The sequence below is a fragment of the Parus major genome, chromosome 4, assembly GCF_001522545.3.
Source record: "Parus major isolate Abel chromosome 4, Parus_major1.1, whole genome shotgun sequence".
Lineage (NCBI taxonomy): Eukaryota > Metazoa > Chordata > Aves > Passeriformes > Paridae > Parus > Parus major.
Window position 1 is genome coordinate 43,744,958 of NC_031771.1, and position 15,461 is coordinate 43,760,418.

General features: G+C 37.2%; 1 protein-coding gene across 3 annotated transcripts in view; it reads left to right on the forward strand.

Annotated features, from left to right (window-relative positions):
- The window catches only part of CORIN (corin, serine peptidase), a 119,208-nt gene that overhangs the window by 99,936 nt on the left and 3,811 nt on the right, over positions 1 to 15,461 (forward strand). For all 3 annotated transcript variants that reach the window (XM_015625331.3, XM_015625334.3, XM_015625332.3), the window contains 5 exons: positions 185 to 314; positions 6,358 to 6,480; positions 9,264 to 9,313; positions 10,788 to 10,962; positions 13,910 to 14,181. In XM_015625331.3, coding sequence (XP_015480817.1) covers positions 185 to 314; positions 6,358 to 6,480; positions 9,264 to 9,313; positions 10,788 to 10,962; positions 13,910 to 14,181 — 750 coding nt within the window. The remainder of the gene's footprint in view (positions 1 to 184; positions 315 to 6,357; positions 6,481 to 9,263; positions 9,314 to 10,787; positions 10,963 to 13,909; positions 14,182 to 15,461) is intronic.

Genomic DNA, 15,461 nt, shown 5'->3' on the forward strand with positions numbered 1-15,461 from the left:
GCACTCTTAGCAAGGTGCTGATAACCACATTTGCATTGGTTTTAGATTGCATAGCTATTCAGCATGTAAAGCTAGGAAAAGTGCCAGCAACTTGGAAGAATCTTGATTTAGTTGTATGTTTTCAGTTTCCATCTGTAAAACTATTTGAAATAATACTGAAGTTTTCTTCCTTTTTCCTTTCCAGTTACACTGTCTAAAAACACAAATTCCTTGATGCTCCTGACCGTTCACAGATCAGCTGCTGCTAACCATGTTTGTGCTGATGAGTGGCAAGAAAACTTAAGCCAACTGGCCTGCAATCAGATGGGTTTAGGGTAAGGTCAGTAGTTTGTAGCTTTGATGAATTTCTTAGGACAACTGGAGTGCTGGAGCTAGATGTAAGCTATCGTTGATCACTGCAATGTTAGACTGCTGTGGAAATGGTTCACAGAGAAAAGAGGTAATGAAATTTTGTAAACTATGGCAGGAACAGAATTTCACTAAAATCCAGGCACTTTCACCACTTTATAAATGTTGCATGATTGTTATAAGAGTGTGTTGAAAAGATAATGGTGTTTTCCCAAGTCTCAGTACTTGAACTCAGTTATTGCTGAGGCTCAGAATTGTTTGGCAATGTAATACTGTTTCTTCCTAAAGAATTAAAGCAGACTTAGGAAATAACAGAAAAAATAATCTTCTCTTATTCACATTCTGAAATACTGTTAGATGTATTTAACTTGGGCATCTCTGAACAACAAATTGTTGAAGAGAGAGTTGCTGTGTGGAGCTCAGAAAAAGAAACAGCTTCTAAGTGTCTTATTGCATGCACACTAAATTGTGGAATAATTGATGCAAAATATAACCGTTGGATTAAAAACAAGTTCAGCTGCTCTGATATTCACAGCTGTCTCTTACTAGTAAGAGGCAAGTCTGATGGTATATAAGGCTATCTTTTGCCAGTGTCTGATACCCAAATTGAATTAAGAAGTGTTTTTTTCTTTTTTTCTTTTCTCCACAACACATACTGACATGCATGTTCTTTGTACCTTTCTCAAAGTACACAGGAGGATAAAGACTCTGAATTAGGGAGTCTGCACTTAATGTAATCTGTATGGTCTTGCACTGCAGGGATACTTGACATCCGTTCTAACAGATGCCCTGAATTGAATACCACCTGTAAATGCCTACCATCCTAACACACAACGATTTTATACTTCTCTGTCTAGTTTGGAGTATCTAAATAATTGCATTATTTTTATGCTTTAGCTTGATATAGCATCCTAATAAAGCTTTATAGAATCATAGAATATACTGAGTTGGAAGGGACCCATCAGGATCATTGAGTCCAGCTCCTGTCCCTGCACAGGACACCCCAACCATCACACGCTGTGCCTGAGAACATTGTCCAAATGCTTCTTGAACTCAGACAGGCTTGATGCTGTGACCACTTCCCTGGGGAGCCTGTTCAGTGCTCAACCATCTCTGGGTGAAAATCCTTTCACTGTTACCTAACCTAAACTTCCCCTGACACTTCATACCGTTCCCTTGAGTCCTGTAACTGGTCACAAGATTGAAGAGATCAGTGTCTGTGTCTCTGCTTACCCTCCTGAGGTAACTAAGTGACCTCAGACACTCCTCATACAGCTTCCCTTCCAGTCCCTTCCCCATCCTCATGGCCATCTTTTGGATGTTCTTTAATAGTTTAATGTCTTTCTCACACTGTGGCACCCAAAACTGCCCCCAGCACTCAAAGTGAGGCCACCCCAGGACAGGGTTGGTCCTCCTGGCTACCAGGGCACTGCTGCCTCATGTTCACCTTGCTGTTGGTCCGAACATAAAATTTTCTTCTCTTTCCCATGATGCTTGCTTCTGGGAAAATGAAAAAGTATTAAACTATCACTACTACACCTTCCTGCTTCTTAGCTGATGCTTGCTAACAGGTGTTCTCAATCCTACACTTCTAAGAAATGTAAGAGACAAAAATGATTCTTAAATCTCACAAGTCCATTTCCTGAGGTACTTTGTCATGATATTCAGTTGAAGAAACCCACTTTCATATACTTGGAAGTCCACATTCTTTGTTGATGAAATGGTGATCGTAGAAGCATGGTCTGCTCAGCTCTGAAATTTGATAAAGGCAGTAGAGGAGTTGTTCTGTCATTCTGTGAAAATATAGTGGAATAATTTGTCTTGCTTAGCTGCACTAGGATGATATAGCAAATATAATAAAGAGTTTATAGTCAGCAGAATACAGGGGAATTTTACTTCACCTGCTTGTTCTGGTCTAATATCCTGTAAAATCTATGCAGCTGTCTACCAAGTTACTTGTTTTTAAAATTCTACTGATATGTCTTCCCGTGACTGCTGCTCCTTTTCTTGGAGGCTGTGTCACTGGTGGTCCACAGAAACCAGTAGCTCCTTTTCCTTCCTTCCTCTGCTGTAGCATCTACTGTGTGTGTGTATTTATGAAAGGGACAAGCAAGTCTGTGGTTGCTGCCTGGCCTTTTGTCTTTCCTGGTACTTTTTCACTCAATGTCTTTGGTCTAAAGATCTTGAATATTTGACAACTGAGCAGTCAAGCTACTAGACAAACAATCTCTTGTTTTCACATGATCTGATTTATGGTTTTTTATTACTCTATAACTATTTCTGCAAGCAGAATTATGGAAGCTCAGCTTAATGTTTTATTTGCTTAAAGAACGTAACAGAAACAAAACCCAGAATCCTTCTGTTATTCCCATGTAAACCCAGTAAATCTGAACTTCTGGATAAAATTTTATTTCCTCCAAGAATAAGCATGACATTTAATGGAACAAACTCTATGCCAAGGGGGAAATATTTGAGCTCAGTAATTCTATCTAGATTTCCAGACCCATTCAACAGAACATAACATACTCTTAACCTACCTTGAATTGATTTATGTTTTCCATAGCCACAGTGTTCTATTAATCCTGTAGATGATGTAGAAAGATAGCATTTTTTTTACATTTCATTTAATTTTTTAAGAATGGCAACTAATAACTCATTAGTGAAATTTACTCAATATAGAGCTGTGGTAGATGTGGAAGACTTTTCTAGTAAATTGGAGCAATAATAAACCAATGTTAAAATATGTAGACTTCATTCAGTGTATTAGACTTATGCTAGATTAATATCTGATAGATTATTTCTCATCTTTTATGTACATATGTAGTTTAAAATATAATTATTTGGATAAGGCTGTTTTTGAAGAAATTCCAACCTTATAATTCCTGAAAAGTTGTGACAATTTCTGCAAACAGTCATTAAGCATGTGGTCAGTCCTCTCATATAACACTTTCTAGTTCCATTATTGGATATTTTCTTTTTTTTAGAAGTAAAATGGTAATTCTTATTAATAATTTTGTTATCTCAAACATCCTTGGAGCTGTCTGAATGTACTTCTGGGTAATTCACCATAGGTGGCCATACTTGACCTACAGAGGTCTCTTCCAAGCCCAACCAGTCTGTGCTTGACTAAAAGAAAGATACATGAAAATTACCAAAGAAGGAAATGTTCTTATTCTAATGATTGGTCACAAATCTTTTTCAAACTATTTTATGCTGTAACATGTACATTATAAACCTACTACCCACTTTTTTCTTTCACTGTTTATCCACAGGCTTCCAGATTCAAATTTACTCCATTTAACACTAAGCAGATATTAAATCTCTGCATTGAAAATTTATTCTGAAATCTGCAAGCTGAAGTGTTTTGGGTTTGGGTTTTTTTTACTTATATATTGAAACTAAAATAGTGTAGATTTAGACTAGACATAAGAAATAGTTTTTTCACAATGAGGATGTGAAACACTGGAACAGGTTACCCAGAGAAATGGTAGACAGACACCCCATTCCTGGAAATACTCAAAGTCAGGTTTGATGGGACTCTGAGTAACCTATTCTAAAATTTAATGATGTGACTTGAGATATTGAGAGGGGAAAGGACTGCAAGAAACACAGCATTTTTATCAGAAAAGCTTTCAGGCAAATAGGTCTTCCTTCAGTTTTGCTCTTTCTGCTATGTAATTCAGGAAAGTCTTATTTGACCTCCACACCCTCTCCTCAACTCCTGTCAAGCATCCTAATGAAAGACATCCTCTCATATAAACCCTGTGTCGTTAAACAGACAGGCGTCCTCTCAAAGGGAATCTTAGCTCTTGAAATTATGTCAGTGTTAGCTTTAGATATAAAAAGTAAGCTCAATGAGAAAAATGTCTATGAGACTATGGCTCTCAAATTCTGTTAGAGATGAGAGAAGAAATTAGTAATAAGAGAATAAATATGTTACATACCTTGAAAAAACAAGCATAAATTACACTATGGGAAAATTTCTCAGTGAATAATAATTCTGTAAATTATGATGTTGAACAAAGAAACAACTGATTTTGTTCAAATTCAGTGAATAGTTTCATTACAGGGGGAAAAAAGGTTGAAAAATCAAGTTATTTCAAAATTTTGAAATTAAACCACTAAAATTTTGTTTCAAAACAACATTTTTCTCTGAAATACATCCTTCGTATTTTTCAAATGAAAAGTTAATTGACTTTAAATGAAGGACTTTACATTTAATTTGAAGTTGAATTAATACTTCCAGCTAAGAAAATCTAGATTTTATTTGAAGCTTTAACTTTAGATGTTCCCATCTTTTTTTAACTTTAGCTCCAAAATGATACTTTATGAAATCTATAATTTTCAGACTCAGAGAAGAGTGTTGTGGTTTAATGCCAGCCAGCAGCTCAGCCCTACACAGCTGCTTGCTCACTCCAGCTGGGAGGGGGAAGACAATCCAGAAGAGTAGAAGTAGGAAAGCTCATGGGTTGGGATAAAGAGAATTTAATAGGTAAAGCAAAAGCCATGCACACAAGCACAGCAAAACAAGAAATTCAGCACTTCTATGGGCAGGCAACTATTAAGCCATCTTCAGGAAAACAGGGTCCTTCACCTGTGATGATGATTTGGAAAGACAAAGGCCATCACTCCAAACATCTTCCCCCAGGTTCCTTCTCCTTCCTCCCCCTTGGCATACAGAATGTGAAGCTGTGTGATGTGGAATGTCCCTTTGGAGAGGTGGGGTCATCTCTCCTGGCTGTGGCCTCTACTGAGTCCTTGTCACCCCCAGAGCCATCACTGCTTGAGTGGGGTGAGAAGCAGAAAAGGCTTTGACTCTGACAAGCCCTGCTCAGCAAGAATGAAATCAGCCCTTTGTTATCAGCACTGTTTTCAGCACAAATCTGAAACACAACCCCATACTAGCTGTGAAGAAAATTAACTCTATCCCAGCCAAAACCAGCATGCATAAAGGAAGCAAGTAAATTTTTTTTTCAGTATAATTATGAGTTAACTCACTCTTCATAGGTTTGACTAGTTTATCAGCTAGGAGATAGGACAGAGATTTTGAAACCTGAAAATATCACAGTGATTACCAACTTTCTATCAAAAAAATTGAAGAATAATTTAATCATATGTGATTATTTTTTCTATCATGCAGTGAATACTTTTAATTTCTATTTTCTATGTTTCAATATGTTTTCACTTTAAAATTTCAGATATCACTAATTTTAATGCTGCTAAAATCAAGGTTTTGATCTGTTACTTCATATTCTATGGCACATCTGTGGCTTTAGAGAATTTTGCTATTAAAATTATAGAATTTAGAATTACAGAATTTTAGAATTAAAATAATTTAGAAATGCTATATTTTTTCCATTTGGCAGTCAAGGTTTAATAAAATAGTTTATTGAGTCTATCAAGCAATAATTATACTGAGGAAGTAGATATATGAACATATCTCTTGGTGAACCATTCTAACACTCAAATACTTGTTAGACTGCTGCAGAAGAACAGGTTTGACATTATCAACAGTGATTTGTTCTGTTTTGCAAACAGGCAGCTTGGACTTAGAGATACTCTCAAGTTTTATTAACAAGACCTAGACTGCTCTTTACTGTTAAATTTTAATGGATTTCCAATGACAGGAGTGTAAGAAAATATTTTTTTTCTATTACCTCTTTTTTACATATGAAGATTTTTTTTTTTTTTTTTGCATTTTGGGAGGCCAAGAAACTGTTGAAACAGTATCAATATTTGCCTTACAGTAAATGCCATGAGAAGGTTCTTGCTGTTCCTGACTCCAATTCTGCTTCTTGTTGGGAAATACAATGTGGCAGTCATATGCAGGCTGGCCTGGCTTCTTAGGGTGATTTCATTCTCCTAATTGTGTATCTGCCACTCGTTGCTTTGCCATATCATTCAGACTTTTATCATTAGAATAAACAGATATGTTAGGGCCTCTTCACCTTTATAACTGTAACACAGAAACCTATCAGAAGTTCTATCAATGTCTTTCATTTGTTTCAGAGGACCATCCAAAACAGAAATTGTAATAGACAATGACCAAATGCAGGACCAAAAATGGCTGAATCTGCAGTCAGACTGGAAGAATAAAAATGCATCCACTTTACATGCACTTCTAGTGAATGGGTAAGTAGCAGGTAAAAAAAGACCAATTTCACTGCTGTGGGTGGTCACTTATAACTGCAGGATGACAAACTCTTTGGTAAGCTCTTTTTATCCATGTTGTCTGTGTATAAATCCCAGCACATACTCATGTAAGTTGTTAAGATACAGTCTACAATTATTTTAGTGTCTACAGCCACTGCAGTCTCTTTTGAAACTATTTTGTGAATCCTCAGGAGCCCTTTCTGGTAGAATAAGAGCATTTGACTGATACAGAGGTATCCCTGTATTACTCTCCAGGTACCCTTGAAGCACCTGGACCAAACACCTTCGTTAAATCTCTGCTGAGCAAGAAAGTCCAACAAGTAGTATGTAGCAAAATCTGCAGTGACATCTTACATCCTCTGCAGCCTGTGTAGTCTGGATTCATTAATTTGGAGCAACCACAGCTTCTTCAGTTTAGTTCAGTAGGTTTCCTTAGCTCTGGCTTCAGATGATTCCTTTTAATTAACCCAAGTAAAGAGGCAGTTAAGAATGAGAAGCCAGGATCTCATGGTTGAGACATTCAAAGTGTGACTTTGAAGAGCCAGTGAACTGGAAACCCAGGGCAAAACTGGGAGAGCCACCTTGCCCCATTGGCAACTGTATTCTTCAAAAAGCAGATTCATGGTTTCCCTACTCTCTTTGAAATGCCCAGGAGCTTTCAGAATATCCTTCTTCCATAGAAAATCCTTCTGTTTCACAAGAAAAGGTTGTCTTGGGTAACTGCAGAGGTAGAATATCTGTGAAGACAAAAATATAAGGAAGAAATCCACTTTTCTTTTGCTTGACTCCATTATTTTATATAAAGTCTCACCTAGTGGCAGAATACTAAGAAGATTGTGCCTGCAAGGACCTAAGTTTGCTTTCTTACATCTCAATTTTGTACCTGTTTTGTTTTACATTAGTATTTTCCCCATTCCTTTAAGTTAATTTATAGTTCCTCATCTAGAAGGGCCATTACTGAACGGTGCCTGATACTTGAAAGTTGTCATTTTAACTCTTTGATTTTCCTTTTTCACTGTCTTTTTCCTCTAGCCTAACAGTATCTAAATGCTTTTCTCCAGAGTAATACAAGAATAAACACCTTGGGTTGTGACCAGATGCAAAGGTACAATCATATTCTGTTCAGTCACTAAAGTGCAAAGCAGAAATTTCAAGGTACTTTTTGACATTTTTGAAAGATGTCTGCTAGGAAACTTACGAAGTAATGGATCTGGAGCCTCTGAGTTACAAATTCTAGTTTCAAAAAAATTAGTTTTGCCCGAAGTGCAAGTTAAAGGAGGGACAGCATCAGTAATGAGGTTTATTGTTAAATGTAATTGCATAAATGAAAGTTACATGTAGGAAACAGATGTTTCAGTCCCCATGAATTCAGAAGATGGGTAACAAGAAGTGAGAAGCTAAGGGGGAAGGGTGCATGAAGGGTGAGGCTGAATACACCTGAGCCCTGCAATCTAGGTGTATTCATCTGGATCAGCTGCAGCATGGAAAAGGTTTGTGCTGTGGAGTATGTTGTATTTTTAATGGAGTTGCCAGGCTTCTGGATTAATGGGAGCTTGGCCAAGAACTAACAAATACACCACTAAATCATTAAGTTTTGATAGGAGGGAATGCCACAGTGCAGGCAATGCACACAAAAAAGCTTAAAGTTTTCTCTTTAGAGCTGGCTGTATGGTAAGTCAAAGAAACAAGTGTAAAACATGAGCATGGCTGGTCTCAGTTATATTCCATATCTTTTCTTCCCCTGTCAAAATTGCGCACAAAATTTGATTTCCTGAAACTGGTTGCCTATCTCTACTATCTCTAGAAAAATAATTTTATGACCTGGGTTTTCAGGAAGAGAAATAGACTGAATTTCATGGTTTATGAATGATGTATATGCAATGTAAGGGACAAAGATTTGGTTAAATTCCAGATTCAAGGTAATCTGATGGGCTGGCTGATACTGTTGTTTTGCCCACATTAGTATCTATGACATGTAATGCAGCCTCTTTTTAGGCGGTTGCAGTTTTAAAGACACTTCCTACCTGCTGGGATTAAAGTCTGCAAAGAATTACCTGGCAAAGAAATCACCTGTGTATCCAGTCCAGTGTAGCTCTGCACCTGCCTCAGAAAAGCATGTACACAGTAGGAATGAAAAAATTGTGGAAATAAAAAGGTAGTCAACTAGCTGTGCAACAGTGCTTGCTGATTTAACTGTGATTTCTCCTCCCTTGACAAAAAAAAAATTTAAAAATCAATTCTTCCCTCTATTATCTGAAGATTTTCAACAGAAAGTGCAAGTTTTTGTTGTTCTAATAGCTACTTATGCAGACTTCGTGGATTCTTTTAAAATAGCTAGACTCTTAGGGCATGAAAGATCATCTGTTATCAAAGGCATTTCAAAGAAAATCCTGTCCTTTGACTGTAAGGAAAAGGAGACTGGCAATCTGCTTTCAGGTGCTGTAAATAAGAACTTGACAGACTGTGCATCCCAGCTGACCTCAGAGCTGGATCCATGCCCAGGAACAAGGTAGTCTGCAAAATATGTAACATCTACTCATGATAATTATTGTAAAGCTGAACTAATATTTTGAATTATCTTCAGGCAGAAGCTGGAAGCCATGGATGATCTGGCATAGGAAGCTCCTTGAGTTTCTTTTTGCAGTTTGAGGGAATTTTTAACAGCTGGATTACAACAATGAATGCAATACCTGTGCTGATTTTCAAATTACCAAAATTAATCAATTAATGAGATTTCCACCATGTTTTGTTTCAATCTTTAGGCAGACGTGTCAAAGCAGAAGCAAAGTTGCTCTCTTTTGCACTAAAGAAGGTAAGAGAGAAGTGCTTATAAAATAGATATTTTTCAAAATGTGTTAAATCACTTTAAAAAATGGAGATGTTTAGTGTGGATTCATTCTAAAATTCTTACTAGACTTCTGCAACATCCAATTTTGCAGTGGGTTTATTTTTCCCTACTCTACTCAGTTTCACCAGCTTTTCTTATATTTTGACTAGGATGTGTTAAGGTAGCCCATTCCTGATACCACAAAAGGAATTTTGTCAGCAGTTAGGTTTCAAAAAGTAATTTGATAAAACTTCCTGCTGAAAATATCCTTAACCAGCAGAGTGGTTAGCACATTATCTGCCTGGGAGTTGAAGCTGTGATCTGTTTGTTAAGTTCAAGGGGACAGAGGAACCTGAAGTAGAAAGTTAGGGACCAAGTTTGTTGGCACAGCAGGTTGTGCAATTTTAAGTGGTTTGAAAATGCAGCAATTCTTCATCAACGATGAAACCATGTCTGGCAGACAAGGAGAGCTTTCCTGAAGAACACTTGAACTATGAAGTAGCTTGAGTCAGGGAAAAGGAATTACAAGACAGAAGCTAAATTTGGGAAACTAATCAAAACATTTGCTACTCTTCAAAGAAGGGAGAAAGCTCAAAAGAGCTTTCAAAAAGCTTATTGAAGGTATTTTGTTCTGACACATGTTGCTTACTCTATGAAGTTAAATGGACACAGTAAGAATTCCAAGGTACAAATAACCATTGCTCCGGTTTATTTCTTCACTAAATTCCCAGGGCAGCATATCCCCCCTAGGGACTAGTTGTAGAAACTGATGGTGTTCTTTAGTTCTCTAAATTAGACTGAGTATAAACAGGATAAATAACAAGCCTGCCATCCTTCAAATCTAGAAAATAAAGTGAAACAAAAGTGAAGGATTATTTTAGAGTAGTAACTGGCAGGTGGTAATCGTGTAATTAATAATTATGAGTAATTTAAGCAATTAAAAATTAATAAAGGTGTAATTTCTAGTGGAAATAGCTTGTAAAGTATAATGGATAAAGTACTAGAATGTCTTCAGATCTTTAAATATTCTCCCGTAGTAATTTCTGCAGGCAAAGTGAGTTTTCTGCTGTGTAGCTGAGTAAAGAGCATGACATTAACCTCACACCTGACTTAAGAAAAATCTTATTATTGCTGAGCAGATCTTCCAGAGGCAATTCTTCTGGATAATACAAAGTAGGCCTAACGCTGATAGACAGAAGGAAAAAGACATGAGGAAACCTCCTGAGTGAAAGGAAGTCAAACATGGCTGAGTCAATGTTTCAGGCTGATCCAAGCAGAATTAATAACCGGAGAGCAAATCCTTTGATACAAAGGAGTGCAAAAAGCAGTGTTTGATAGCGGTTGCCCCATTTGCGGTGCCGTTTAGCGTACCTTCCCGAGCGCTAGCACCACGCTGTGCCCAGCTGTCCCGCACAAGGTGCGCTTTGCGCTGCCGACTAACGCGCTGCTCTTCCCGCAGACTGCGGCCGCCGCCCCGCTGCCCGCATGAGCAAGAGGATCCTCGGCGGCAGGACCAGCCGGCCGGGCCGCTGGCCCTGGCAGTGCTCCCTGCAGAGCGAGCCCAGCGGACACATCTGCGGCTGCGTTCTCATTGCCAAGAGATGGGTCCTGACAGTAGCGCACTGCTTTGAAGGGTGAGAGGGCTCACGCATTTTATTGTTCATATGAACTTGCAGGTGTGAATGACCAAGTCCTTCCCCCTTTACCAAACGTACGGGGCGTAGGTGAAGGCCTTTGCAGAACGGCCGATCACAGAGTTTTAGGTTTTAGGAGACTAAAAAAAGAAAGTGAAAAGGTACAAACCGGCATCAGGTTAGAAAAGACCCTGAGAAGATGCTGTGGCTACTGGTAAAAAGAAAAACTGAATATTCACTCACAGTGCAAATGACATATTGAACTCTTTTAATTTGAAGCCTTTTCTTTTTATACAGTCCACCTTTTTATTACGACTGCAATCATGAACAAGTCAGTATTAAGAACTAAGTGCCTCCTGGTTTTGGAGACAGTGGTGGAGGGACAGTCTGGGGTGCAGAGTATGTTTACATGTCTTAGCAATTGTTTTGATCACTGCCATTTTTTTGGTGCAAACCGATATTTCTTTTTGAGGAAACAAAAATTTCATAGGGAGGTTTATTACCTCATTTCTTTTGTCTTGTACCAAAATTTTAAAATTGTGTTTCTAAAGAAAATTTAAACAACTGTTTTCTGCTGTAGTTAGTGGGTAATTCTCTGGCATATAGTTGCTTAATCCTGCTTTAAACTGGTGCTTGCTCACTGGATATTATTTTAAACTGGACTAAACAGTTTAAACTTTGTGTTTAAGCCAGCAGAAATTCTACGTTAAGCAAGATTCTCTTGAACTGATATTTCTTTGTAGTGTTAGTCATTCCCTTTTTCAGTAAAAATTTACATTTTGTCTTTGTATTTCTGAAAAACTTGAGTTCTTTTGTGTTTGTCCTTCTAAACTAACAGTGTAATAAACCTGTATAATACAAACAAGAATATTGTATTTTATCAGATTTTGGGTCCAGAAGGAATTTCACTTCTTTCTCCACCTATTTTTAAATATACTGCTGGAATATTTCCTATATATTGTGAAGTATATATTGGAAAATATATATTGGTTGGAAGAACACTTTCTAGTGATCTAAAATAAAGGGTGGAACAGAGGTTGATCCTTCAGCAATACGGGATTGCTATTGAGTTTCCTGGATAAAATTCATCTCATTACTGAAAGATAAGCAAAGCAACTATCACATTATAAAGTAAAAATTCTCCCAGTTTTGTCAAATGCAGAAAAAGTGCCACTGCATTTTGGAGCTGTTAATTTACCCCTCATGTAGAGCTGCATAATATCCCTGTGAGTATAACTTCTTGAAAGTTTCTTTCACATTATATTCTAGAGACCTTAAAGTACTAAGATATTCTGGTCTAATAATGGATTGAGAAGTTATGTGAACTTTTTTCTCTTCAGCCTTTCTGAATAGATTGGGGGGTTGTACCCAGAAGCCTGAAATCTTGAAATTCTTCATTTGTAAGAAGAACTTATTTTTGTAAGCTTAATATATCATCTGCAAGACCATTCTTGATGTCACAATTATTTTTTTTTATATAAAGTATTAAAAAAATTTCCCAAGATAACAATATAAAGATATTTTGAAGTGCTCTGGTCCATTATACAAAATGATCCATTTTGTGAAACTCGTGAAGTTTGGAATCCAAAGCATGAGGACCATATAAAAATAACATGAATAGCCATGGATACTTGTAGAGAGCTAGATTAGAAATTAAAAAAAATTAGAAAGAGCTGCATTAAACATCATGTTGTTTGTGAGTTTTCTTATTATAGTCCCCAAAGTTTTGTCAAGATAATTTGGAAATACATTACATTAAAGCATCCAAAAACCTTTAAAGATTTTTTTTTTTTTACATGTAGGTCAATGCATTCTGGCTGACTGCTTATTTCTCTAGGCAATGCTATTTTACAATGGTCATAAGCACAACAGCACTTGATTTCTGTAGCTTTATGGAACAGCTCATGCATTGATCATGATGCTAAAATGATCATTATATTCTGAAAAGCCAGAATTTTCATCCAAGTCTTAAGATAAACGTAGTCTCGATTTAGCAACCGAATCTTTTTACAAATTACAAGAATTACAATCCTGTTGAGCACTATGAAAGAGCTGAAATTTTGCATCCTTTTACTCACACTGCTTTGAATAAGCTTCAGTCCTGCCAAAGGTGCTTAGTTACATGGAGTTGTCTCTCAGCAGTTGTGAAGAATTGTGACTGTTTTGGAGAGCTTTTAGCATCACAGACTAATTAGAAACCATGAAGTACCTGCAGCATATCCTGTGACCAGCTAAGATCAAGAGATTACAGCCTAGAAGCCTTTCATAAAATCTAGGCTTTTCTGATGTGTCTCAACAGGCAATAGTTCAGTGTTCCCCCTGTATCTTATGTATCATTGTTTTGTGGTCTTCTATGTTTACCGAGAGTCTCAAAAAAATTTAAGAATCAAAGTAACCTTTGCTCTTAGGCATAGAGAGTATACTTGGCACAGACAGAATGCTGAATAAATAAGGGACTTTTCCCATGGCTATCATAAAATATTTAATTTACACAATAGAATTGCTTCTATGAGACTACTTACAGATTTCAGAGAGACTTTACTGCTGTCAGCAGCAGACTACTGAACAACATTCTTACCCCAGCAAAATTTGTATGTGCCCACCACTGAGAATGTGAGCAGCTAATGCTGGGAAGGATCCAAGGGATGACTCTGACAGCCTTTAATACAGCAACTAATACATGGTTACATATCTTGTGATGGAGTGAGCTTTAATGTGTTTGATTACAAGCAGGAGGGAAATGGAAAACATTGACTTTGTTTGCTTGAATGTTTGCTGTAATGAATAATGCATAAATATTTGTTTTCTTCCTGTAGTATTTGTATGCTTTGCTAAGTGCAGTGTGCAAAAAGGGAGAAAAAATATCTTGCACAATTTAGCTTAAAAGAAAGACCTTGAATGAAATTTCACTTTTTTTTTTTTCTTTTTTTTTCCCCTTTTTACAAAGGAGAGAAAATGCAGCTGTTTGGAAAGTAGTGCTTGGGATTAGCAATCTTGATCATCCATCAAGTTTCATGCAGACCCGACTGGTGAGGACCATCATCCTCCACCCACGCTACAACAGAGCAGTTGTAGACTATGATATCAGCATTGTGGAACTAGATGAGGATATCAATGAGACAAGCTATGTGAGACCTGTCTGCCTGCCCAGCAAAGACCAGTTGGTTCAGCCAGACACCTACTGCTACATCACAGGCTGGGGACATATGGGCAACAAAAGTAAGATGAATATTTCTGTGACTTTTGGAAAACATGTGAGGCTTTTGCTGAAAGAATCAAATGAGTGATACTATTACAAACTTTTATCCATTGATACTTAGTAAATACTAGTGTAACTACTCTTGAAGGGATCAAGCTGTGACTATAGCCTAGCTTTTTCACGCAGCAGCCTCAATTTATGCTCCTCAATACTTACTTAGACACTGGCTTGATTTTTAAAAATGTTGAGAATCTGGAAACTTCTATCAAGAAAGTCCCCCACATCAGTTATGATTTACTTATCTAAGTTGCATTCAGAATGGTATTGCAAAGATATCACATCATCAGTGCTGGGGAAACACTTGTAGCTCAGTGAAAACTGGAGGCACTAGAAGCACTGGCATACAGACTGGAGGAACCAGGGTTAAGATTCATTTTGTACTTGTGACATGATTTATTCCATAATTACAAGTGTTGTTTTTGTATCTCTCAACAGAACATTAGTGTATTTTCTTGTTTTGGGAATGCCACAATCGTTGACAAGAACTGTTGTGTTATGTAAATCTTTGTTCAGGCAAAATGATTCTGCATGAATAGTATAGAAATTAGCCTGGCCCCAACAACTCTAGTGCACTAGCCATTGTGCTTCTCCTTTTGCTATTATTATAACAATTAAATTGAACACATGAATGGTAAGCTGTTTACTAGCATCTCTACCCATCTAAAAATATCTCTATATGATGTCAGGAAAAAAACGCCAACAGAATTTTTTTGCAGCACTGGTAAATGGAAAATGTTGTTTTGTTCTCTAATGTGGTCAGTGTTTATTTTAAAGGTTTTATGCTAGGAAGCATCAAAAACCACCATGGCTACATAGCATTTAATGCTGCATACCCTAGGTTGAACAACTTTGATTAGAATTTGAGTTCAGTCAGTTGCTTAGACTAGGAAGAAGTCTTCTACTGTCTCTCGAACATATTACAATAATTTCATTAAGTTCAAATTCTGATTTCCTGGTACATTTTGTAAGTCAAATTTACTCAAACATAACCAAAATGTCTGTGATTATTATGAAGTTTTACCATGACAGACACCAAGGAACGGGGAGGTCCTGCCCTGGAACAATGAATCAAGCCTGTTGTCCACCTCTCTCACGTTACTATTTTCCTGCCACTACTGCCCCCATCTTAGAAGTCACAAACTGCATCACGTCAAGGTGCGGATGTTCAATAAACAGCAAATGTCACAGCAGTCCCCATGTGCTTAGTCCTTCTCCAGAATGCAACACAGTGCTCCTTACA